The sequence below is a fragment of the Pleurodeles waltl genome, chromosome 7 (assembly GCF_031143425.1).
Source record: "Pleurodeles waltl isolate 20211129_DDA chromosome 7, aPleWal1.hap1.20221129, whole genome shotgun sequence".
NCBI classification, from domain to species: Eukaryota; Metazoa; Chordata; class Amphibia; order Caudata; family Salamandridae; genus Pleurodeles; species Pleurodeles waltl.
The window spans coordinates 897,913,199-897,939,884 of NC_090446.1; the positions used below are offsets into that span (position 1 = coordinate 897,913,199).

A 26,686-nucleotide genomic window follows, 5' to 3' on the forward strand; every position below is an offset into this window, starting at 1 on the left:
AAGTGACATTTGCCCGTCCTGATGAGGTTAACATCTCACATTAACCCATATTGCACCTATTTACCCTTATTCCTGGACTTCCGGGGTGACCATACTGACCATTCCCAATTACATGCATTAACAGTGCAAGCACGGGGATATCTCGGAGGGTCTTTTCCCCGAAGGGGAAGATGGGTGCCTGTTTTCATTGAAGGTGGGTGTTGATTGCTCTGGACTCCCCTGGTTTGGTCTTGGAGGTCCCTGAGCACAAGGCTTTCACAAGGCTTTCACATCATCCACTCATGTAGCACATGCACTTGTAATGATCACTGTTAATTTTCCATTAATGCTCCAGCTTGGGTATCATGATAATGAATGATATTTGTTCCTCTTCAGATTGTATTATGGATGATGATATAACTGTACATATTACTACATTGTGTGTATTCTCCCTTGACTATATATTTGTAAAGGCATCGCAAAGCCATATCCGATTCGGTGATTGTTACAATTGAACCTTTAAAAAGCAATAAAATAGATTTTTTTTAAAGCATCTAAAAGTTGTTGCCTTCCTAAAAAGGTCCATAAAAAGATCCATTTGAAGTACAACTGCCCATGCAGATCATCGTGAAAACAGAGACAAATGACTGGCTATACAAAACAAGGATTGACAAATCGAATAGGACTCACTTTTGTGAGAGTCATTGGCTTTGCCAATGTCTTTTAGCCATGTTGTACAGCAGTGTGACTGCAGATCAGCATTGGCTAATAGTGGTGTGGCATGTAGTCGAGTGGCGTAAAGGAGCATGGAATAGAGTGTCTTGGAGTGTCATAGAGTGCAGTGGTGCACAGCAGAGTGACATACAGTAAACTGGCATAGAGTAGAGTGGCGTAAACTAGATTGATGTAGTTTAGAGTGGCGCAGATTAGAGAGGCATAGACTGAGTGGCATAAAGTGGAGCGTTGTAGAGTAGAGTGGCATAAAATAGAGTGATGTAGAGGGATGCATAGTTGAACGTCATCCCCCCACCCCCTGCCAGCAGCTGCAAAACTATGTTTATTATCGTTTTCTTGTAAAAGGGGCAGGGCCAAGGGGCTGTGACGAGCACGAAAAGGGGAGTGCACAACACTCCCCCTCAGAGCGCATGTATATTTGGCTGGCTGTCTCAGGCCGGCCAAACACAACGGCGCACTTTGCTCTCTCCATCCCAGCAACTCAGGCACTGTGTTGCTGGGTTGGAGACAGCAGGCAGAGTCTTTCACTCTCCCTCAGAGAGCACTGGTTGGGCAGTCCACCAGCAGCATGAAAGCAGTGTTATGACTGGATACAACGCAGGCTGGGAGCCTGTTCCTGCAGTCAAGGACGGAGGAGAAGATCGGCGCAGCGCGGCAATAAATGTAATTTAAAAAAAAATTATTATATTTTCTTTTTTTTTTCCTCCTCCCCTGCTGTGTGCCGCCCTGTACTTCCCCTTTTTCCTCTCGCGAGCCGCCACTGGAGTGGAATGTAGTGGAGTGGCACAGAGTGCTGCAGAGAGGCAGTATTGTGTGACATGGGAGGGCATAGAGTAGAAGGGTGTGGGTGGCATAGAGTAGAGTGGCGTAGAGTGGAATGGTCTAGAGTGGAGTGGTGTAGAGTAGAGTGTTGAGTAGAGTGGCATACAGTGGAGTGGAGTTGAAAGGTATAAAATATAGTGGTGTAGAGTAGAGTGGAATAGCGTGGCATAGAACAGCATTGGGTAGAGTGGAGAGGCATGGAATGCAGTGGCATAGAGTGGGGTGGAGTAAAGAGGTGTGAGTAGAGTGGCGTAGAGTGGAATGGCATAGAGTGAAGTGGATTAAAGTGGCATATAGTGGAATGGCATAGAGTGGCATAGAGTAGAGTGGCATGAAGTGGCATAGAGTTCCATTGAGTGGAAGCATTTTGTGGAGCAGAGTGGAGTCACATAGAGTGGCACAGACTAGAGTGGAGTTGCCTAGAGTAGATTGGCGTAGATTAGATTTGTATAAAGAGACACAAAGTAGAGTGGCACAGAGTAGAGTGGTATAGAGTGAGGTTTAGTAAAATGGCGTGGAGTGAAGTGGAATGGTGTAGAGTGACGTAGAATAAAGTGGCATGGAGTTGTGTAAAGTAGAGTGGCACAGAGTGGAATAGTGTAGAGTGCCAGAAAGTGACATTGTGTGCAGCAGAGTAGAATGAAGTGGAGTAGAGTGGTGTGGCTTGGGGTAGAGCGGCATAGAGTAGAGTGGCATACGGTGGAGTGCAGTAGAGTGGCGTGGTATAAAATGGAGTAGCTTAGAGTGGAGTGGAGTAGAATACAGTGGTGTAGAGTACAGTGGCATGGAGTAGAGTGGCCAGGAGTAGAGAAGAGTGCATGGTGTGTAGTGGCATTGAGTACAGTTGTGTGGAAGTGGAGTGGCGCGAAGTGGAGTGGAATGGCATACAGTCAAGTGGCACAGAGTATCGTAGAGTGGAATGGCATAATGTGTCACATAATACTGTGGAGTGGTGTATACCAGAGTGGCATGGAGTGGAGTGGTGTAAAGTAGTAAAGCAGAGTGGCACAGAGTGGAATAGTGTAGAGTGCCAGAAAGTGCCATTGTGTGCAGCAGAGTAGAATGGAGTGGAGTAGAGTGGTGTGGCTTGGGGTAGAGCGGCATAGAGTAGAGTGGCATACAGTGGAGTGCAGTAGAGTGGAGTGGTATAAAATGGAGTAGCTTAGAGTGGAGTGGAGTAGAATACAGTGGTGTAGAGTACAGTGGCATGGAGTAGAGTGGCCAGGAGTAGAGAAGAGTGCATGGTGTGTAGTGGCATTGAGTACAGTTGTGTGGAAGTGGAGTGGCGCGAAGTGGAGTGGAATGGCATACAGTCAAGTGGCACAGAGTATCGTAGAGTGGAATGGCATAATGTGTCACATAATACTGTGGAGTGGTGTATACTAGAGTGACATGGAGTGGAGTGGTGTAAAGTAGTAAAGAGTAGAGTGGAGCACAGTGGTTGGTGTAGAGTGCATTGGTGTAGAGTGGAGTGGTGAAGAGTGGAATGGTGTAGAATGGCATAAAGTAGAGGGAAATAGAGTGGCATAGAGTAGAGTGGACTGGTGTAAAGTAGAGTGGCATGGAGTAAAGTGGTGTGGAGTAGAATGGCATGGAGTACAGTGGAGTGCCATAGAGTGGAGTGGTGTAGAGTAGATTGCAGAGAAGAGTGATGTAAAGTAGTGTAGAGTACAGTGGCATAGACTGAGGTGGAGTAGAGTAGAGTGATGTGGAGTGTTATGTTATGTTAAAAATTATTTATATAGGGCACATACACCAGCCAGTTTCTTAGCGTTGAATACAGGAACATAATATCCTGCTTATTGGTTTACTCATATGCTTGTATGAAAAGCCATTTTTTCAGAAGGTGTCTGAATCTAAGATAGGAAGAAGTTGATCTAATGTCATATGGAAGGGAGTTCCAGAAGCAGGGGGCTAGAATGGAACACCTGGCACCTCCAATTCTCTTCTTCTTAAAAGAAGGGGTAGAAAAAACTTTCAAATAGGTAGACCTCAGATTACAGGTAGGAGTATATCTTAGAATACGGGAGGAGAAAGATCCTGGACAGTTGCCATAAGGAGATTTGAAAACTATGCATCTCCTCTGAAAAGCAGTTCACTGTTCTACCAGCAACCATCATCAACAGGATGATGTGACACCTCCTAGGTTGTCTGTAAATTAATCTAACAGCCTGATTCTGTACCAGTTGTAATCTCTGGATAAGGCTTTCAGGGAGACTATATAAAGTGAATTAGCATAGTTGATTCGGAAATGACTAATGTGGCATAGAGTGGAATGACATAGAGTTGTGTGGTGCAGAGTGGTACTGTGTTGAGTGGAGTGGCGTAGAATGGCATAGAGTAGAGTGGCCTTGAGAAGAGGGGTATAGAGTAAAGAGGCACAGAACGGAGTGCATTGAAGTAGAGTGGTATGGAGTAGAGTAGTGTAGAGTAGAGAGGCGTAGAGTGGAGTGGCATAGGGCGGAGTGCTATAGAGTATAGTGGTATAGAGTAGAGTGGCATAAAGTGGAGTGCATAGAGTGTCACAGAGTGCAGAGTGGCATTGAGTAGAGTGGCTTAGAGTAGAGTGGTGTGAATTAGGACAGCTGTGGATGTAAGTAACTAATGTGTCAACAGAGATGGCAGATAGGATGAAAGCAACATAAATATGAAGCCATATGCCTGTGCAAACGTCGGAAAGCATATTGCACGTCCAGGAATAATAACATATCGCTTTTATACAAAATAGTGCATTACCAAAAGACAAGGAAGAAGAAAGTCAATCAATCAATCAATCAATCATTAAACTTATAAAGGGCACTATGTACCCGTTAGGGTTTCAAGGCGCTGGGGGGGGCAGCTGCTATCGGTCGAAGAGCCATGTCTTGAGGAGTCTCCTGAAGGTGAGGAGGTCCTGGGTCTGGCGCAGGGAGGTCGGGAGAGAATTCCAGGTCTTGGCGGCGAGGTAGGAGAAGGATCTGCCTCCGGAGGTCTTGCGTTGAATTCGGGGGACGATGGCGAGGGAGAGGTTGGCAGAGCGGAGTTGGCGGGACGGGACATAGAAGTTGAGTCTGTTGTTCAGGTAGGCGGGACCGGCGTTGTGTAGTGCTTTGTGTGCGTGGGTGAGAAGTTTAAAGGTGATCCTCTTGTCCACGGGGAGCCAGTGGAGGTCCTCCAGGTGGTGGGAGATGTGGCATCGGCGGGGGATGTCGAGGATCAGGCGGGCGGATGCGTTCTGGATGCGTTGGAGTCGTTGGATGTCTTTTGCTGGGATGCCTGTGTAGAGTGTGTTGCCGTAGTCAAGTCTGCTACTGACGAGGGCCTGGGTCACTGTTTTTCTGGTTTCCGTCAGGATCCACTTGTAGATTCTACGGAGCATGCGGAGGGTCTTGAAGCAGGAGGAGGAGACTGCGTTGACCTGTTTGGACATGGTGAGGGCGGAGTCGAGGATGAAGCCGAGGTTGCGTGCGTGGTTGGCTGGAGTAGGTGGGGGTCCCAGTGCGGTGGGCCACCAGGAGTCGTCCCAGGCCGAGGGGGAGCGTCCGAGGATGAGGACTTCCGTCTTATCTGAGTTTAGCTTCAGGCAGCTGTTTCTCATCCATTCGGCGATGGATTTTAGTCCCTCGTGGAGGTTGGCTTTGGCGGTGTGTGGATCTTTAGTAAGGGAGAGGATGAGCTGGGTGTCGTCGGCGTAGGAGAGGATGCTGAGGTTGTGCTGACGGGCCAGTTGTGCGAGGGGTGCCATGTAGACGTTGAATAGCGTTAGGCTTAGCGAGGAGCCTTGGGGGACGCCGCAGATGAGGTTGGTGGCTTCGGAGCGGAAGGGTGAGAGTCGGACTCTCTGGGTTCTGCCGGAGAGAAAAGAGGACATCCAGTTGAGGGCTTTGTCTTGTATTCCGGCTTCGTGGAGACGAGTTAGTAGGGTGCGGTGGCAGACCGTATCGAAGGCGGCGGATAGGTCTAGGAGGATGAGGGCTGAAGTTTTGCCGTTGTCCATTTGCTGTCTGATGTCGTCTGTGGCGGCGAGGAGTGCAGTCTCGGTGCTGTGATTGCGTCTGAATCCGGATTGGGAGGGGTCTAGGATGCAGTTGTCTTCGAGGTAGTGGGTGAGCTGGGCGTTGACGATCTTCTCGATGACCTTCGCTGGGAAGGGGAGGTGGGAGATCGGGTGGAAGTTTTTGAGGTCGTTGAGGTCAGCCTTTGGTTTCTTGAGGAGGGCTTGGATGTCGGCGTGCTTCCAGCTGTCCGGGACAGTGGCGGTGTCGAAGGAAAGGTTGAGGATCTTACGAAGTTGGGGGGCGATGGTGGAGTTGGCTTTGTTGTAGACGTGGTGTGGGCAGGGGTCTGATGGGGATCCTGAGTGGATGGAGTTCATGGTCTTTCGGGTTTCGGCGTCATCTACATGGGTCCAGGTGGTGAGGCGGTCGGTGTAGGAGGAGTTGTCGGGGGTGGGGTCTGGCGGAGGTGTGGAGTTGAGGCTGTCGTGGATGACGGCGATTTTCTGGTAGAAAAAAATAGAGAGTGCGTCGCAGAGTTTCTGGGATGGTGGGATGTCGTTGACATTGGAGCTGGGGTTGGAGAGCTCCTTCACGATGCAGAAGAGTTCCTTGCTGTCGTGCGCGTTGTTGTTAAGGCGTTCTGTGAAGTGAGAGCGTTTGGCGAGTCGGATAAGTTGGTGGTGCTTGCGGGTGGCTTCCTTGTGGGCTGCTAGGTTGTCGGGTGTGCGTTCGAGCAGCCATTTTTTCTTGAGTTTCTGGCAGGAGTGTTTGGAGGTGATGAGTTCGTCTGTGAACCAGGCTGCTTTTTTCTTTTCTTGGTTGACGGTGGGCCTCTTGAGTGGTGCGAGGGTGTTGGCGCAGTTGAGGAGCCACTGTTGGAGGTTGATGGCGGCGGAGTCCGGGTTGGTGGGGTAGGTCGGCGGGTTCTTGGCGAGGGTGCTGGTTAGTTGGTCTGCAGTGACTTTTCCCCAGCGGCAGTGTGGTGGTAGTGGGGTGCAGTGATGTTCGGTGTTTTTCTTGAATGTGAAATGGACGCAGTGGTGGTCGGTCCAGTGGAGTTTGGTGGTGTGGTTGAAAGAGATGTGGTTGCTTGCAGTGAAGAGTGGGTCTAGGGTGTGACCGGCGATGTGGGTGGGTGTGTTGACCAGTTGTCTGAGTCCGAGGTTGGAGAGGTTGGTGGTCAGTGATGCGGTGTTGGCGTCGTTGTTGTTCTCCAGGTGGAAATTGAGGTTTCCAAGGAGGATGTAGTCCGTTGAGGCGAGGGCGTGGGTGCTGGCGAGGTCGGAAATGGTGTCACTGAAGGGGGGTCTTGGTCCTGGTGGTCGGTCTATGAGAGTTCCTCTGAGGGTAGTGTTGGGGTCCGTGTGGATCTGGAAGTGAAGGTGTTCAGCTGTCTTGAGGGTGTCGTCCGTGTGGGTGTGGATCTTGAGGGTGGATTTGTGGACGATGGCTATTCCTTCACCGATACCGTTGGTGCGATCTCTTCTGGTGATCTTGTAGCCGTCAGGGATGGCGATGGCGATGTCCGGGGCCGAGGAGTCGTTCCACCAGGTTTTAGTCAGGAAGGTTATGTCTGGGGCGGTGGTGTCGAGCAGGTCCCAGAGCTCGATGGCGTGCTTTCGTGCGGAGCGTGTGTTGAGGAGGATGCAGTGGAGGTGGTTGGTGTTGGTTGATGTAGGCTTCCTTGTTCTGTTGCAGGTGAAGTTGCAGGAGCGGCAGGAGAGGGGTCCTTTGGTGTGCTTCGGAGTGGCCTGGAAGCAGGCTGTGGAGGAGCCAGGGTTAAGGGCGAGGAGTTCGCTGGCCGAGTAGCGGAGTCTAGTGGTGCGGGGGGCGTGCGGGCCAGGGGGGGTGGCGCTGGGCGCGGTCCAGGCACGGACGGGCACAGACGGGCTTGCCTCTGGCGCGCCCGCTGCGCAGACGCACAGCGCCAGCCATTAAGAAGGGAAGGGAAGGGGGGAGGGAGGAGCAGCTGGGAGGCGGGAGGCGGGAAGGAGCGGCGAATGGGGGCGCGAGGGGGGCAGGGCCGCGGGGAGGCAGCTGCAGGGAGCGCACAAGGGGCGAAAAAAACCAGGAAACAAGGCACAATAACAAGAGTAAGGCACAATTCAAAACAGTCACAAAAATACGCTAAATGGCACAAAAATACAATTGGAATACGGCAATCAGAAGGGGCACAGATGGGGGCTAGAGCGCAAGGAGGCAGGCGCTGAAAAAGTGGAAAAACACTTACAGGAACAGCGAAAAAGCGGCAGAAGCCTCGGGCCTCGAACACGCTAGCAGCAGCGTGGGCGGGGGTCAGGGGCACGAGACAGCAGGGTGGTGCTGCGGACGTGGGGGGCAACCTCTGGACCAAAAACAGGTCAGAGGTTGCTCACTCGCGACGCGCAGCGCCAGCCATTAAGAAGGGAGGGGGAGGGAGGAGCAGCTGGGAGGCGGGAGGCGGGAGGGAGCGTCGAATGGGGGCGCAAGGGGGGCGGGGCCGCGGGGAGGCAGCAGCAGGGAGCGCACAAGGGGCGAAAAAAAACCAGGAAACAAGGCACAATAACAAGAGTAAGGCACAATTCAAAACAGTCACAAAAATACAATTGGAATACGGCAATCAGAAGGGGCACAGATGGGGGCTAGAGCGCAAGGAGGCAGGCGCTGAAAAAGTGGAAAAACACTTACAGGAACAGTGAAAAAGCGGCAGAAGCCTCGGGCCTCGAACACGCTAGCAGCAGCGTGGGCGGGGGTCAGGGGCACGAGACAGCAGGGTGGTGCTGCGGACGTGGGGGGCAACCTCTGGAGCAAAAACAGGTCAGAGGTTGCTCACTCGCGACGCGCAGCGCCAGCCATTAAGAAGGGAGGGGGAGGGAGGAGCAGCTGGGAGGCGGGAGGCGGGAGGGTGCGGCGAATGGGGGCGCAAGGGGGGCGGGGCCGCGGGGAGGCAGCAGCAGGGAGCGCACAAGGGGCGAAAAAAAACCAGGAAACAAGGCACAATAACAAGAGTAAGGCACAATTCAAAACAGTCACAAAAATACGCTAAATGGCACAAAAATACAATTGGAATACGGCAATCAGAAGGGGCACAAATGGGGGCTAGAGCGCAAGGAGGCAGGCGCTGAAAAAGTGGAAAAACACTTACAGGAACGGAGAAAAAGCGGCAGAAGCCTCGGGCCTCGAACACGCTAGCAGCAGCGTGGGCGGGGGTCAGGGGCACGAGACAGCAGGGTGGTGCTGCGGACGTGGGGGGCGAGCTCTGGACCAAAAACAGGTCGAGGAAGAACACATGTAGTTGGTCCATGCACCACATAAAAGGAGCTAACACAAGTAAGGAAGGGAAGCCTATAAAAACTAAGCAATCAAAGAATTGCAAATGAGAGTGACAACGAAAACAACCAATGGTGTGCTGTGGCAGGTTGTAAACCCACTGAATGGTAAACAATATGTCTCAGAGCACATGTGCCGGGTAGGAAAGACCTAAAAATCATATATAGAAGGAGTGACTACATGACCCCATTTGGAGAGTTCTAATGGAAAGTTCCAATAAAAACATCGTGTGAGTGTTGATTATTTTAGGGTTAGACTGGCTTCAGCAAGTAAGGACCACGATGAAGAAGACGGAAGATTGGCTAATACACAAATATATTTGTTTCACAGATTTTCAAGAGCACAACGGGAAATTGCTCTGTAATTTTAAAGGAAACATACATCTGACCCTAGGAAGTGTTATATTTTGTAGGGGAGATTGTTCATCCTCCTGACTGTTCCTAGATCTTTAATTTCAATTCCGTACAGTGGTAGTGCACATCGGGTCGCTGTTCAATGAACTCATTTGACTGCTAAGTTCCAAGACTATCATTTCAAGGTGCATGATGTGCCGATGGCAAGAATGTGAGCGCAGTTTGTGTTTGACAGGGTTATTTCTTGGAAGAAGCGCTGCCAAAGAAGCGTCGAGATGCACTCTGCTGCATGTGGGTGCTGTAGCCCTACTTGTCGCTTGCGTACAGGAGTAGCAGTGGTCAAGGCTTGTTAAGTAGATGCTACACTAAGGATACTCAAGGAATAAATAATACATGGGGGGGCTGAAGAATATTATATGATAGTAACATGCCACGGTTCAGCAAAGCGTCGTGTGAATAAATCCTTATGGTGTGGCATGCCATTAACCCCTGACAAATGTGTTCTTCCTGTTGCTGTGGGGGCAACGTTAAAGGACATTGCTCATGAGGGACAGTTTCGAATGAGTATTACCAAACACAGCTAGAAGGGAGGGTATTGGAGTCTGGGTATGAAGAAACACCAAGGAAAATAAACCTCCTGTTCCTACAGTAAGGAAAAGTACTTCTTCCAGTCAATGGTGGTTTCAGCAATGCAAACCACTTAAAATTACACCGCTTCTCGCCTCATCCACCAAATGCTCATGCTTTTCAATTTCTAAAGCCTAAAGGAATGAGATCGTCTTGTAGCAAAGCAGACTTAAACACAACTGTATATCTTTGTATCCTCTGAAAGGCGGAATTATCGAAGTTTCCCTGCCTTTTCCTCTTTGATTCTGACTTCAGGCTTGGAGTTAATGCATTGCACAGTGGATGGCACTTGACTCCCAGTGACCTTGCATCATCCTTCTGCCATTTAAGGTCCATTGAATGGATATATTTGCTATTGTTGCATGTACGTTTCTGGTGGTGGTATAGTGGTTCGTTACGTTTTTGTACTGTAATTATGTTGATCCTTTTCCATCCTAGGCTTGTGGATGGTAAAGTATATTTTGAACCTGGTCCTCACAACCACTGATAGACAGTGTGCTACTATCAGGGCTAGTTCGATATTTATGTATTTGCATTATGTGCCACCTGATTTTGAGGTTTTGCAGCCAATCAATGACTTCTTTTGGAGCCTGGTGTAGACAATGCTGCATTAGTAAAGGCATGCCTTCACCAGCACTGCTGCTAACTGAACCCAGTACCACTGAGGATGAGGAGGAGGAGTTTCCAGAGATGGGAGAGGTGTAAATTGAAGCCTTTCACCACTGCACTAACTCGAAGGGGGAACGACAGCTCAAGATGGAATGAGGAGAGAACAATATCTGTAAGTGGTGCTTGCAGTGCATCGTGGCTGGATGGCCATTGTAAGGGAACTGAATTGGACTCAGTTCAGCCAGCATCACCAACTTGTTTTTTGCTCAGTTCAATCAACAGAAGCTCCCCTTCACCCATTGGTAAATGGGGTCCAGGGAGGTTGTTATGATGGTCTGGTTTATTGGCTAGTTGTCTGATTAAAAGTTCATTTGAGTGTTATCAGCATTTATTAGAAGGTTCATCTGACATGGTTTGAGGACCTTAAAGAGATTCAAGAGCAGGTAGGCTACACGTTATTCCTGTGGGACTCCTCATATCATGAAATGTGATGAACATTCTGTTGACCCATAACAGACTTGTTGGCTGTAGTTCGAAAGGAAGGATTGCATCTATTTCAGCGCTGGCCCTTTCACTCCAGCCCAATCTTTCTGAGCAGGATTTCATGCTCCATGGGTCAAAAACCGATGAGACGTTACAGAGTACGAGAGTTGAGTTATCTAAGGACTGCAGGAGTGTTGGTCAGTGGACTTTCTGTGCCTATGGCTAGCATGAAACTAAATTGATGGTAGTACATGAGGTTAAATGGTAAGAGGTCTTAGAGTTGCATTGTAGCATCCTTTTCCATTATCTTGCTGGGTATGGAAAGTTTTAAATGGGCCAGTAGCTGAAAAGAATGTTTGGATAGCCTGAAGGTTTCCTCATGAAAGGCTTAATGATGGCATGTTTAAGATGTCTGTGAATGATTGGTTGGAGAAATTAAGATTTTACTATAGACCTCATGTCAGTCTCATGAGAAGGGTGAATTTGCTTCCAACATGAAAATGCAGGGCTATGCTAGATGACCAGATGCGTTTTTGAGCCACACTAGACATTTTGTTTTTAACTACTGGGTGGAATAAGTTGAAAGTGTCAAGCAGAGGGGCACAATATTGAGGAATGAGAGAGGGAATAATGTGAATATTCTGATTTGTGACCGAATTTACGACTTTGATTAAAAATAGTATTACTGTTGCTGAATTGCACTTGCAGGTTTTTAAGGTGTTTGGGTTGGTCATCAACAGATAGATGTTAAGAGTAACCCTTGAATGGCTTAAGACATCAGTGATGCATTTTGTGGTGTATGTCCTTTGCTTCATTTAGCAACTTTCCAATAGTTCCCCTAGTGTCTTGTGCAAGGAAGCTTGTCTTGTTCAGCCATTGATTTGCATGTCTGGGGTTTGAGATGTAGCACAGTTCTTTGCAGTTCAGCCAGGTCTATGTTGCACCATTTGTTTGCTGACTTGATTACTGCTTTATGTTTTTTGTTTTCCTAGTGGGTCAAGCTTATTCAGTGTGAGGTGATGTTTTGGCAGAGATTTTACAACAATCTATAAGGACCATCAGTATTTGTAGCTCACTTTTCTACTGATTTATAGTTTTATCAAAATTCTCTCAACTGCTGCATTAAAGATGAGGATTCTGGCAGTTGCGTGGTTTTGGAAGTAGAACAGATCTGATATGTTTACAGAAAAAAGAGAGAGTGAATAAGCTCCGATAGCAGAGGCGTTACAGGTTACATATTGTATGTGAAAACTACGTCCAATGTATGGTCTGCTATTTGGATGGAGCTGCTCACTAAATGGTTGTAGCTAACATTTTCCATAATTTAAAGTTGCCCCATTATGCAGGTAGATGGTCAGCTTTAGGAATGTACATAGAAACAAGGATCTTTAGTCAGATGCCAGCACCCAGTTAATGGAAAGCTAATGGCTTACACGCTTCATTATGATTTAGCTGTATCAGCAAATGAAATAAGACAGGAATACAGGTTCCATGTAATGCTTAAAGGAAAGTGCAGTGCAAGTATTCCACCGAGCTGGATCTAATTACTCTGCACTAATAAACGGAAGAGAATATGCCTCTCAAGGCTCAAACAAACAGGAACATGGTAGGATAGCGATCCCAAATGTAGAACTCGACTATATGGCAGCCCACCTTCAACATATGATACACTAGTTAGACTAGTTAGACGAAAATGATAACTGGGAGAAGGCTCTCTTGTGGGGCACATATGGGGATCAGACACTGCCGACCTTGCTCATGAGTGCTTTGCGGGTGCCTGAAGGAATACTGTATATTATTAATCAGGTATTCATGGTATGAGAATGTGCAGTCACACTGGTGCTGTGTCATGTACCCTATAATAGGGACAAGCCACTTTGGGACCTTAAACCATCTGCACAAGTTCCAAAGGTTATGTTGGAACAAAAAAGAAAGGATGGTGGCTGTGAGCTTCTGGGAGATCTTTACCTTGGAGATTCATTTATTACACAGGCAGACGCAACAGTGTCATTGGGTTGAGACCAAGTCAATATATGCAATACGCAAAACTTGTAGCGGTGGTGCAAGATCTGTGGCCATGCTTTCCAAAGGAACCACCTGCCTCGCATAAACTGATTATGATGTTAAACATGGCAGGGGGCAAGCAACTGATTTTCCATCTTTACAAAGCACTTAGAGAAGATCTTCCCAAACTCAATCCTAAAGCAGAGAAAAGATTGGAGACAGTGCTGGGTCAAACACTGAATACACAGGAGTGTGGGAAAGTGCATGCTGGACAAAAGAGGGGAGCTCCAATGTTCACTTTAAGTTAATACAGTATAATTCCCAAGATCCCCCAGCATCAACCAGACGGAGAGGTTGATTTTCTGCTTGTAGTGTGGCACTGCCTATTGTTAGCATGTTTTGGGGGAAGATAGTTCGAGCTCTTGCTTGTGTTGTTGGGTGGGAGATACCATTTACAGCAGAGGCTCTACTACTGGGACTACTCCTATCACCAAAAAAAAATAAACTCAGTCGTAGATTTATGTTATTAGGAATCCTACTTTCAAAAAGATGTATAACTATTAGGTGGTTGAATGTAGTCCCACCCAAATACACGGAAGGTCTCAGAGACATGGTGGAATGGGCGGTGGCAGAAGAGGTGCAAATTAAGCATGTCAAAAGGGATGATAAACTGATGGATGACCTGGCTATGTGGGCGCAGATGCTGCAGGAACTGCTCAAACCACCCGATTGATGTCGGTAACCTAGGGGGCAAATGATGTGGAAACAATCACCTTTCCTACACATAGTCAAGAACGAGAAATAGAGAAGAATTTGCTCTAATTGGGGATAACCTGAGCAAAAGAGACTCTATCAGACCGAAAGAATGATCAGTGCTTCGAATTTAGGCTATCATCGGCAGGTATGTTGGTTTGACAATAGTTTTTGTTGATTAGCACTCACCTGATAATGCACCTCAATTATATTGGAACTATAAAACATGCTCATAAATTGTGGAGACCAAAACTGTACGAGTAGCACTTTAGGGGGTAGTGGAAGGGTGGGGTCTCTTTTTAGGGATGGGTGAGTGGCACAATCCGTGCAGTTGTTGCATCGTTAAACTGCTATTGTTTTTCTGACCATACTGGAAAAATCAATACAAATTATATTTAAAAAAGAGGTGACTGCTGGATGATGTAGCAGTTGTGTGTGATTTCATGCATGGTTGTAAACAGACCAGTGAAGATTCCCCCGCATCTCACCAAACTTGCATATTGATGTGGTGCCAGAGGTGTCTACAAGAAAAGATTTGCTGTGTGATGTGGTGACTGAAGTGACACTTGGATGCAGCCAGTGGCACCTACCACACATGGGAGGTAACCAAAGGGATACAATTTCCTTGCCACCCTTTGCCTTTCTACCCAAATCTAAGGCATGGCAATGAACTGGTGCACTTTTCTATTGATGCATCTGATTACCTGATTATTGGGAATTACCTACATTGCCAGAGTTGACCCTCTGGATAGATCCAATGGCCATAGAGTTGAGTGCAGTCAGTAATTTTACAATGGCAGGGAAAGCCTGGGAGAGGCTGTAGGTGAATCAAGCGCTTGCTCCCAGTCTGCAACAATATCTGATCACTGTAGGTGAGAAAGTGTACCTGGCAAAGACCGCTTCCCTGGACATCTCAAAGATGTGGAGCCTATGACTGTAAGCAGTCTCACTCCTCATGAAATAAGTATTTCTCAAAATTTACTGACAAAGTGAAAGCAGAAATAGATGTTTGGTGTGTAATTTATTTTCTTATGTGGTCAGCATTGATGTGATTGTTTGGTTTTGAAATTTGTTTCACCTGTAAATGGGTGGTGGAGTTCAGAACAATCATGTCTTTTATTACTAGACGTGTTGCTAGTGTCATAAGCCTTGCTATACAATGAAACAGGATTAGCTTTAAAGAAAAAATATTGGAAGTTGAAAAAAACTTGTAATAACATTGCACATGAGTTCCTTAAATTAACAAAAAATTACAACTCGAAAAACAAAAAATTGTGTTCTTTCATTTTCCAATATATTTATATAATAATTTGGTGCCTCAATTATTTTCTATGTGATTGTTTTGCAGTATTACTTGTTGACCATTTGTGGTGCTGGACTTACTGCATGGTTAAGCTGTAGTGCATTTAACAATGATATAGGTCTTCTTTGGCTGTACTAACTTCAAAAGTACAGTTTTTTAATAGCAATAGGCTTACAAGTTTGTGAATGGGTGTTTGTTTCACCCTAACACTACATTAACCCCTCTTTACCCCCTAACCTCCACCTATTTTGTAGTAAGTTTGGCTTATTTTTCAACCACTCCCCATAGTCCCTTCCACATTTACAACTGGGTGGTAAACTTACAAGTATGAGGATTTTTCCATGCTACCTAGTCCTCCTTAAACCCCTCCCATATTGTAAGTATTCCCTGTTTTCCAGCCACTCCTTCCTGCCCCTCCCACATTTACTACAAATCGTATGTGAGTAGAGATCTCTGCAATCATGTGCAGAACATAGAAAAGACAGGAGTAGCAGAGGCGTGGGTTTCTGTACCAGGTTGCTGAATAGCAGTTTGTAGTACATGAGTAGTTCTAGTGTAATAATACTAAACGTGCTACAGTGTGCAGTTTGTGACTAGGCACCTTTGTTTGAGAATTGACAAATGTATTATGTGATTTTAATGTTAATTGACACTAGCTCACTGTACCCCATTTCCACATGTTATATGTTTTTATACCTGTGTAATTTAAGGTGCATGTGGGAATGGTCTTTCCTGCATATGCATGTCACCATGATGTTCGTAGTTTCTTGCTGTGTAGCTCTTGATAAGGAATGTCAGAAGGAGAACTTGGCTCTTTGGAGGAAGAGTGTTTCATTGGTATGTGCTTGCAGTTGGTGGACATGTACATACTTTTGTTTACAGTAAATCTGGTCTTGGCAACCATGGACTATGTCACATTTCTTAAAGGAAGCCATCGGGTCCACCCAAAAGACAGCACTGGAATCCATTATTCTCTCTCTAACCAGTGAACACCATCCTACCATCCCACACAGACCCAGAGAAGAACAGGCAAACCCAACCTATGCTCTCACCCCAAGAGTGAGAAGTGAAAGCCAATATGCTCTTTCAACTTAAAAGAGAGTAGTGAATGCCATCCTACTCTTCCAACCCAGGAGAGACTAATGAATGCAACCCTGTCATCCCTTATCAGAGGAGCACTAGGGGATCGTTCACTCTCAGGAGAACGTAGTGGAAGCCAAATGTATTATTGTAGCGCTTAATACTATCATGGTAACTTGTAATGTCTCATCCTGTGCTGGGGTTGGGAGGGCTTTGAAGTACCTAGATTGACAGACGGAGTTGAAAGAGCATAGTTTGGCTGTGCACTACACCTCTGGGAAGGAACATGAAAGGGTGATCATTCTCTGATGGTCACAATTTTGTGGTCACATTTTGTACAACAGTTAATATGTTTCATTTAATTCCTGCACTGCGAACCATATGAGTGGAGTGCATCTTTGTATATGGCATATAATCAACGTTTTATGAATATCTATTACAGACTGGTATTTTGAAAGTATTATTTTGCATAATCATTTCTTTTGTTTTTATATGTAGTGCTTAGACTTCATTTTATTTGAAACTATATTTGTGTTTTATTATCTTGGCTGAAGTGAAGGACTACTGTACTGCCATTTGTTAAATTTTGTTTTGACCAATGACTTTGTGTTTCACCACTGCGCATATTAGTTGCTCAATGTTCACCAGTAGCACATGGTATGTTTTGTTCAGTTGAGCCGCCTATGGGCTTTGACATGGCATTAGCCATTACTTTCTGTATTCAGTTTAGCCGCCTATGGGCTTTGACATTGCATTAGTCATTACATTCTGTATTCTGCCTATTGGCTTTGACATGCTGTATCCAGTCTAGCCGCCTATTGGCTTTGACATTGCATTCCTATTGGCTTTGACATGATGAAAAATTTGGGAAGAAGATGTTTTCTTCCTCCAGTCTCGCGCTGTGGTCCGTGAACATCGCATGTTTTTTGGGCCGCTCTACCCACTCTCTGTGGGATACGGTCGCACAAGTTCTGCCACCGAGACCGGAGGAGGACTGTGCTATCGTCTCCCAAGCTGTCACCGATGGGAGAGATGTGGCGAAGTTCACGATCCGATGTGGCCTGGACACGACCGACTCTCTGGGCAGATCAGTTGCTACAACGGTGACCTTGAGGCGCCATTCCTGGTTGCGTACTTATGTTTTTTTGGGGAATGTCCAACAGTCTATTATGGACATGCCCTTTGATGGCTCCCGTCTCTTTGAAGACAAGGGGGACCCGGCCTTAGAGAGATTCAAGGACTCCCGGGCTACGGCTCAGTCCCTTGGCGTTTCCACTGCCCCTCGCCTCCAACACTCCACCTTTTGCCCCTTGCCTCCCTGTTGTGTCCTCAACCCAGCCACCGTGTCACCCATGCTGTTCAGCTGCTGCATGGCCGGGGATGCGGAATCTCACGTGGGCATGGGACAGGGAACCAGAGGTCTGCCCAGTCCCCCCCCTGCCCCGCTGCATCCTCCAAACCCTCCAAACTGTCTTTCTGGGTGCCATCACTCCAGCTCGCAGAGTAAGTGAGCTTCAAGCTGTTTCTTCAAAGCCTCCATTCTTGTCTGTGCACCCTGACTAAGTGGTGTTACACACTTTAACTTCAGGAACTTTTCCTGCAGACCTGAAAAAGGCATACATATGACCATTATTAAAGAAAACAAACCTAGACCCGCAAGACCCCAACAACTACAGACCAATCACAAATGGACCTTTCCTGGGCAAATTGATAGAAAGAGCAGCATTCGCTCAGATGTCACAATTCATTGAAGACAATTCTATACTTTCAGACTTCCAAACTGGATTCCGCCCAGGAAGAAGCACTGAATCGGCACTCATGGCAATCTGGGACGATCTTAAAAACACAGTCGACCGAAATGGAGTTGCTGCACTACTTCTCTTGGACCTCTCAGCTGCCTTTGATACGGTTGACCATGACACCCTAACTTAAAGACTCTACGAAGCAGGCATACAAGGGATTGCTCTCGACTGGATTACTTCCTATCTTCAAAAAAGAGCAAATATCATCCACTCACCCCCCTTCTCGTCCGAACCCTACTTCACAAAAGCAGGGGTCCCTCAAGGGTCAATCATCTTGCCTTTGCTTTTCAACATCTACATGATATCTTTACCAGAACTGATCAATGATTTCCATCTCACATGCTACAACTATGCAGATGACACACAGATACTACTTAAATTAGAAGACCCCAATTATGACCCTCTGTGCGTCTGGCCTGACGATCTTGGACCACCTCCTCAATTATCCAAGGAAGTTAAAAACCTAGGAATCACCATGGATTCCAAGTTAACTATGAATGCCCAAGTAGACAAATTAGCACGCACAAGCTTCATCACCTTAAAGACTTTACGACGCATCTTCCCCCACCTCGGATTTCCACACAAGGTGCAAGCTACTATCTCGCTTGTACTATCCAAACCGGATTATGCCAATAGCCTCTACCATGGATCATCTCTATCTGTTATGAAAAAAACTACAACGTATCCAGAATTCCGCAGCCAGGCTACTACTACATATAAAGCAGCAAGCCCACATCTCCCCTGCCGTTGCCAGAAGATGCACTTTCAAGCTGCTTTGTATCACCCACAAAGCTATACATGGAACAGGACTGCTTTTTATCAGAAAGAAAATTACCAAATACATCCAACAAAGAACCCTCCGCTCAAGATTGGCACCCCGCCTTAGAACACCACCATACAAGAAAAAGACTATAGGTGGTACATCCATCTCCGTCCAAGCAGCCAAACTATGGAATTCATTACCCCCAACTATAAGAGCCACAGATAACTTTCTTGTCTTCAGAAAACTACTCAAGAGTTGGCTCTTTCCTTCATAACCACCTTTTTCAAACAACTATGAACTGCATATGCCTATGTGGATAAATATTTTTTTCAGATTATATGTATATTTCTATTTATTTATAGATTCTTTGGAAAATATGTATTGCTACTATGTCATAACAATAAAATACACACACACTCCTTAAACCTGTCTGACTAAGTATTTTTTACCCATGATTCTAATTATGTATTGTATGTGCATATGTGTGTGTATTCGTGTGTGTGTGTGTGTGTGTATATATATATGTATGTGTATATGTTGTTTCTGTGCTTGGCATGTTCGTGGATCATTGCATGGCTCCTGGTTCTTTGGGTTGTTATACTAGATATCTATGAATTCCTGCTCTCATCTTATCACACTTTTCTACTCATCACTCTTATGTCATGTCTCTATCAAACTATCCTCCATTCTCACTGACTCATCCCAAATCTCTTCTACCACTTTCATCTCCTAAATATCTCTGCCTAAGCTCTTCCCTCCACATCTAACTCACCAAACCTCACTCTACCTCTGTGACCTCCCACACAACCGTACTAAATTCTCCTGCATTCATCTCACCCTGCTACTATGCTCTCCCTAACCCTTCCACATACTCTTCCCTCTCCGCCCCCCTTTACTCATCCCAAGCCTTTGGGTTGAGTAAATGAAGGATATACTCCTAATTAACACTTCTGGATTTCTTTCCTCCTCCACCCCTCCATTACTCCAGTCAATCTAACTAACAAACTCTCATATCCGCGGCTCAAATTAACTCATAATACTAAAACTGTACTCATTATTTAATGATACTAATCCATCACTAATTCTTGTTGGGTTCCAGAGTAGCGTGCTACTCATCGAAAAGCGCTTCGACGCCTCGTCAGGGGTAGTAAGCGCTATATAAATACGATTACAATACAATACAATACAATACAATACAATACAATGTATTCAGTTTAGCTGCCTATTGACTTTGACATGCTATTAGATATTCTGCCTATTGGCTTTGACATGATATTATACATTGCATTTTGTATTCAGCTCAGTTGCCTATGGGCTTTGACATGATATTATACATTACATTTTGTATTCAGCTCCGCTGCCTATTGGCTTTGACATGATCAGCTCAGCTGCCTATTGGCTTTGACATGATATTATACATTGCATTTTATATTCAGCTTAGCTGCCTATGGGCTTTGACATGATATAAGACATTGCATTTTGTATTCAGCTCAGCTGCCTGTTGGCTTTGACATAACACTAGACATTGCATTTGATACTTAGGTTAGCTGCCTATTGCCTTTAACGTGGAGTTAGACATTGCAGTTGAGAATCCAAGCTGTACTTTTCCAAGCTGTGTTTTTGCACCAGAGAACCAAGATGTTTTTCTCACAGTAGACTAGACATGATAAGAGAGAGTACATGGGTGTTGTTTTTCTTCGCTTGAGCTTGGGAACAGGAGTAGTCTTGGAGACCTGGCCAGTCTCCAAAAGGCTTGCTCAGTTTCCCAGGTCTGAGAGGAGGGGGCACACCTTTGTAACGAATGTAACAGGCTGCAGAGGGTCAGATTCGAATCTGCCGGACCTCGTGCTGGAGCTTGGCGCCAGCTGCCAGCAATCCCGTGTGGGTAGATGAATCTCTTTCTCGCGGCTGACAAGGGGTCATCAGCTTGCAGACCTTAGAAAGATGAAGCTGTAAATAGTTTCCCACACGGTGAAGTATTTGTTTTGCTTTGCATTCAATATCTTATAAATATAACCTGCTGTGTATATTGCAAACTGATATATTTTGTTTGATTAACGCGGGCTTGAAAGCTACTAATTCGTCATACATAAAAATTGGGGTTGGGGAAGAATTAACAACAATAAAAGTCTTCTTTGACCTCAGAAGTGCATTTCTGGTGTGTTATGTTAGTGCTTAGAAACTAGATAAGAGGAAAGCACTACAATTGGTACCAGAAGTGGGGCCGGTCATTAAGAGGTGATTAAGAGGGTGTTGACGAGTTGGTAGATTTTTAAGTGCACACTTTAAAAGTGTAATTGTTTTTCTGTTGTTTTGAGAATTACAGAAATTGTTTTTTTGTTTGGAGAATCACAGTAGCACGGCAGACCATGTCTGGGAATGCATGTGTTGTTAAACTGCCCGATGGTGCTAAGAAAAACTGTGAATTGTTTTCTATTTGGGGAATTACAGAAGCACTGCAGACCATGTTTGAAAATGCATGTGTAGCTAAAATGCCTGATAATGCTTTGAGAAATAATTTCTGTTGTACATATGTAGAAAACGTGTGTTTTGGAAGTAATGATGACAGAAAGGTCTGGATACCTTTATCTGCTTACAGAGAAATGCAGGAGAAATGTAGGAAGTTGGAACATGAAAATAGGAATTTACGTGAGCAAATTAGCCAGACTGAAAGTTATAAAAATGCTGTTGTAGAAGAATCTTTCTTGTCCCATTCCAGTAATGAGGGGGTTAAGACAGCTCCGAGCTGCACTGAGTTTTCGTGTGAGCCAGGGTTTTTGGCAGACAAAATGCATTCCTTAACTGATAACACGGACGAGAGAGACCAGAATGTGATTTACGAGTTACCGTTGCAAAATGCACAAGTAAAACGAAAGATTTTAGAGCAAGAGCCGACTTTCATTAGCTTGTTTGATTTTTGGAAAAAGAATATCCCTCATTTGAGTGAAATCCTAACACTTTTGTATATGGTCACTGTGAAAAATTATATGCAGCTGCGCGCTTGTGATTTGGCAAATGAAATAATGCAGACTTTAGGTTTCTGCGCAGTGCAAGAAGAAAATACTTATGTACATGTAAATCAAGAACAAGGAAAGAAAATAGTGCCCCTAGCTAGAATCATACAATGGATCGGGTACTTGCAAGACAGGGCTAGAGTACCACAGGTAAAAGAGTTATCAATTAAGTTGTGTGCACCATTTGAATTCGTGTCCACTGAAGATAAAAAGCATGTTTCTTTTACTAATGATTCATTGACTGAAATGTTGTTTTCTGGCACAGGAGAAGGAATGGAGTTGTATAATGTGTGTCAGATTTTAAAGCAAGAGCTACGTGAGATGTGTCATTTTTACGCTGATTTTTGGTTCATTGCTAATGTTTTAGCACCTAACTGGTTCAATTACCTTGCAGATGTTAATGAGAAAAATTCAGAGAGAGAAGTGTTCACCCAGAATTCTGCCTTAGTGGGGATGGCTAAGTGGGTTCCCCAGAAATGTGAACAGCTGAGAGAAAAAGCCACTTACAGGTGGGCAGAGATGAGAGAGATGCACATTCCCCTAGATTTGATAAAAACTGTGCAGCACGCACAAAAGCAATCTGTCATGCAAGCAGTCACAGAGCAGTTGGGGAGAGGAAAGTTACCAGGACAGAAATGGCAAATTGATCAGGTTTTAGGGAGAGTGATTGCTGAAAACTACCAAGGAAAAATCGAAATTATGCTGATACCTAGAAAAGAATCTGATTCATTGATACAAATTGGAGACAGAATGGCCCAAATTGACAAAAGTGCAGTGAATGGAGGTTTGGTAAAGAAGGAGTCTGCCCCAGCCCTTCTGACAGTGCAAGAAAAGGGAAGCTGTGGTGCAGCAGATAAAAACCTCAGTGCTGGTGTGTGGGCTGAAGCCCCAAGTGACCCTCCAGAACCTGCAGAGAATATAACAAAGGGCCCCAAAAACGTCCTGCTGATTATAAAACAGGGAAAGAAAGAGGAAGGGTGCAGTTTAAATGAAAAATGTTATTTGCAAGAAAAGTCATACTTGTTTCTTTTGCAGATCCTACCACGTTTCGCCACTGTCCCTGAGTGTGCTGTGTGGTCCCCTTTCCAGTGTGTGCGTGTGGGGTCGGGGAAGGGACCGAACCCCCAACCTGAACCTGGCTGAGTAAAGTGCCAGCACCATGGATCCATTTTGCGCAAAGTGCGCCTTCAGTTCAAGTTCAACTTTTTTGATTGCATTCTTCCACTGGAACTAAGCTGTGTTTTTTTTTTTCCCTTCTCGTATGGAACTCTGACTTTTGCTTATCTTCCAGCAAACCTTTCAGGTGGACCGTGCATCTTTTACATGAGTAGAACTCATGCCACATCAAATTGCTAACACTGTTGAATTAGAGACTCACTCAGAGTATAAAAATTGCCCAGTCTTTTCTGTATAGATGTATCTGATGTGAAAAGTTATGAGATCAATGTGTTAATTCACTTCTATTGCTTTACAGGGATTGCTTTGATCATTCAAATCTGACTTGCTGATAATGTTTTTTTTTTGTGCTGATGTTTTTTTGTTTTTGTTTGAAACAAGAGATATGTGAAACAAAAATTCATTGGTCAAAGGGCGGAATGTACTGCCATTTGTTAAATTTTGTTTTGACCAATGACTTTGTGTTTCACCACTGCGCATATTAGTTGCTCAATGTTCACCAGTAGCACATGGTATGTTTTGTTCAGTTGAGCCGCCTATGGGCTTTGACATGGCATTAGCCATTACTTTCTGTATTCAGTTTAGCCGCCTATGGGCTTTGACATTGCATTAGTCATTACATTCTGTATTCTGCCTATTGGCTTTGACATGCTGTATCCAGTCTAGCCGCCTATTGGCTTTGACATTGCATTCCTATTGGCTTTGACATGATGTATTCAGTTTAGCTGCCTATTGACTTTGACATGCTATTAGATATTCTGCCTAATGGCTTTGACATGATATTATACATTGCATTTTGTATTCAGCTCAGTTGCCTATGGGCTTTGACATGATATTATACATTACATTTTGTATTCAGCTCCGCTGCCTATTGGCTTTGACATGATCAGCTCAGCTGCCTATTGGCTTTGACATGATATTATACATTGCATTTTATATTCAGCTTAGCTGCCTATGGGCTTTGACATTATATATGACATTGCATTTTGTATTCAGCTCAGCTGCCTGTTGGCTTTGACATGACACTGGACATTGCATTTGATACTTAGATTAGCTGCCTATTGCCTTTAACGTGGAGTTAGACATTGCAGTTGAGAATCCAAGCTGTATTTTTCCAAGCTGTGTTTTTGCACCAGAGAACCAAGATGTTTTTCTCACAGTAGACTAGACATGATAAGAGAGAGTACATGGGTGTTGTTTTTCTTCGCTTGAGCTTGGGAACAGGAGTAGTCTTGGAGACCTGGCCAGTCTCCAAAAGGCTTGCTCAGTTTCCCAGGTATGAGAGGAGGGGGCACACCTTTGTAACGAATGTAACAGGCTGCAGAGGGTCAGATTCGAATCTGCCGGAACTCGTGCTGGAGCTTGGCGCCAGCTGCCAGCAATCCCGTGTGGGTAGATGAATCTCTTTCTCGCGGCTGACAAGGGGTCATCAGCTTGCAGACCTTAGAAAGATGAAGCTGTAAATAGTTTCCCACACGGTGAAGTATTTGTTTTGCTTTGCATTCAATATCTTATAAATATAACCTGCTGTGTATATTGCAAACTGATATATTTTGTTTGATTAACGCGGGCTTGAAAGCTACTAATTCGTCATACATAAAAAATGGGGTTGGGGAAGAATTAACAACAATAAAAGTCTTCTTTGACCTCAGAAGTGCATTTCTGGTGTGTTATGTTAGTGCTTAGAAACTAGATAAGAGGAAAGCACTACACTACACATGTAATTTTCTTTTTACAGTTAACTTTCAGTGTGGAGTTGTTTTTCTTAAATGTTTCTTTTGAAATGCAGGTGTTAGGAGCAGAGACGGAGTCAACAAGAAGGTCATTGAGCGTGAAGGATAAGAAAGCCCGAGACAAACTATGCAAGGATGAAGAGAGGAGTGTTCTGGAAGCTTGGCAGTCGTAACTCTTTTGAATTTGCTGAGACCGAAGAGTATCATGATGGGATGCGTCAGGGGTTGGAAATTATAACTTTCAATTAATTTTAATTAGGGTTTTAGTCGAGAAGCTTCGACTGTGATGTAATTGTCTTATAAACTGTGATTTAAGTAAGGATTAGGTAGTAATAGATGCAGACCCTTTCCTATCTTTAGAGCTGAAATGGCCCTTCTGAGGTAAAGACCTCATACTTTTATGTGGCTTCGTGCCATCACACCTCTCTTAGAAGAATACGCTACTGAATTTCTGTTTGCAGACCTTTTTTTCAAATATCTCTTTAGTATTAAAATAATTAGGTTTTAGGTTAAATGGTTAGGAAGGAGAACTTGGTTCTAGTGACCAAGACCCATAAGCTTTTCCTGATCTTTTGCATTGTTGCAATAGAAGTTTTAGTCTTGTATATGCTAACTAGGTTTAACATTGTATGATACTTTAATTCCCCTTTGGTGATTGTATATATTTACACTATGGTATTGAGACTCATTTATGTAATGCTGACTTTGAGTCTGTAATAAATGCTTTTAGCCATATGAATTGACTCTGAATGTTATTATGTGACATTTTGATTGTACAGAAATTGTTTAATGAATTTGATAACTGTTACTCTTCACCCCTCAGAACTGGGAAACAAAGATTCATCGGACCCCAGAATTAGTAAAAGGGCCCCAGGCTCCATCAGGGTCACACATAGCAATTGAAGGTAAACAGTTGGTTGAGAAGACCTGACATAAAATTATATGTGGCCAGCGTTTGATGACAAAACAATGCTGGTTTAAAAGTGAGTACAGGTTCAGAGCACTATTGTGCCCTGTTTAACCTAAAGGAAGGATAGTTATATGGGAGAGTGAGGGGGCTCATTGCTCCAACTCCATCAATCGGTGGATGGTAGTTTCATCCCACCCTTGATTCTATCTGTAGGTTTCTTGAGGATATTGGCCCTGTTCAACCATAAAAGCTTAATCCTCCACATGTTTTTAGCATGTTAGGCAGCATAATGTTCATTTGTTCCAGGGAGTTTCATGGAGCCATGACCGCTGTTCAGCAACTGACTTCTTCACATTTTGTACTGACAGCCCCAAGACAGGCAAGTCCAAATAAGGGTTGTGCTGTGTCAGGGACCAACAGGAGAATGATTTTACAAAACAATATGTAGAGAAAATGGTCTTCTGTCCAACCATACTGGGTCACCCTAGCGCCCATGGACACTACCCCTGGTACAGACTAGTGCAAAGCTTTGTCATTGACCTAGAATAGCCTATAGCAAATTGTGCTCCTGGAAATTATGGAACTAGAGAGATATGCACAAGGGGAGCAGGACCTTCTTTTTTTAGGACTTCTGCTTGCTGAGAGAGATGGCACTAAGTATTGCTCATCCCAACCAGGCATGGTTAAGGAGTATTACATAGGTTTGCTCTGACTGTATGTGCTATATTTCTAAATAAGCGAGGCGGTGCCCACATAAACACACTAAAATGTGAGGTGCAAGATTGAAACATTTACATATGTATGTGGTCTAAGCTCATGACTAAGTGCTGGAAGAATTGTTTTCTTTCTATTGTAATGAAATATTGTACTTGTGGTATTTTTGATTGTAATGTTACAGGATCCTCTGTGTTATTTATACCCCTATACAATGCTGTAGTTACTAAATGTCAGTAATATGTGGTATCCCAAGAAAGAATAGCCAATAGCAAACGTGGATGGGGGGTGGGTAAAGAAACTGTTGGGTCTGCCTGATCACACACCCCAGTCACAGACCAGCAGTAGATTCCAGGAATGGCAAACAGGAATTTCATAGGGGTGGGGTGACGATCAGTGATATGGTGTGACAAGCTGACTATCCAGGTAGTCACAAGAAGCTAGCGTTGGTAGAGGGAGTTCAGTCTATGTCATGTCAAGCAGAGCCTGTGACTGTGTAGTTGCATTTTTAATCACAACCAAGAGCAGTATCTCCTGGTC

The 26,686-nt window shown here is 44.9% G+C and overlaps 1 protein-coding gene across 1 annotated transcript in view; it reads left to right on the top strand.

The window, feature by feature from the left end:
• LOC138245683 (transmembrane O-methyltransferase homolog) overlaps positions 1–25,220 on the top strand; it is a 162,445-nt gene extending 137,225 nt beyond the window's left edge. The window contains exon 4 of the mRNA XM_069199499.1: positions 24,579–25,220. Within this exon, the coding sequence (XP_069055600.1) occupies positions 24,579–24,695 (117 nt within the window). The 3' untranslated portion in view covers positions 24,696–25,220. The remainder of the gene's footprint in view (positions 1–24,578) is intronic.
• The last annotated feature ends 1,466 nt before the right edge of the window (positions 25,221–26,686 follow it).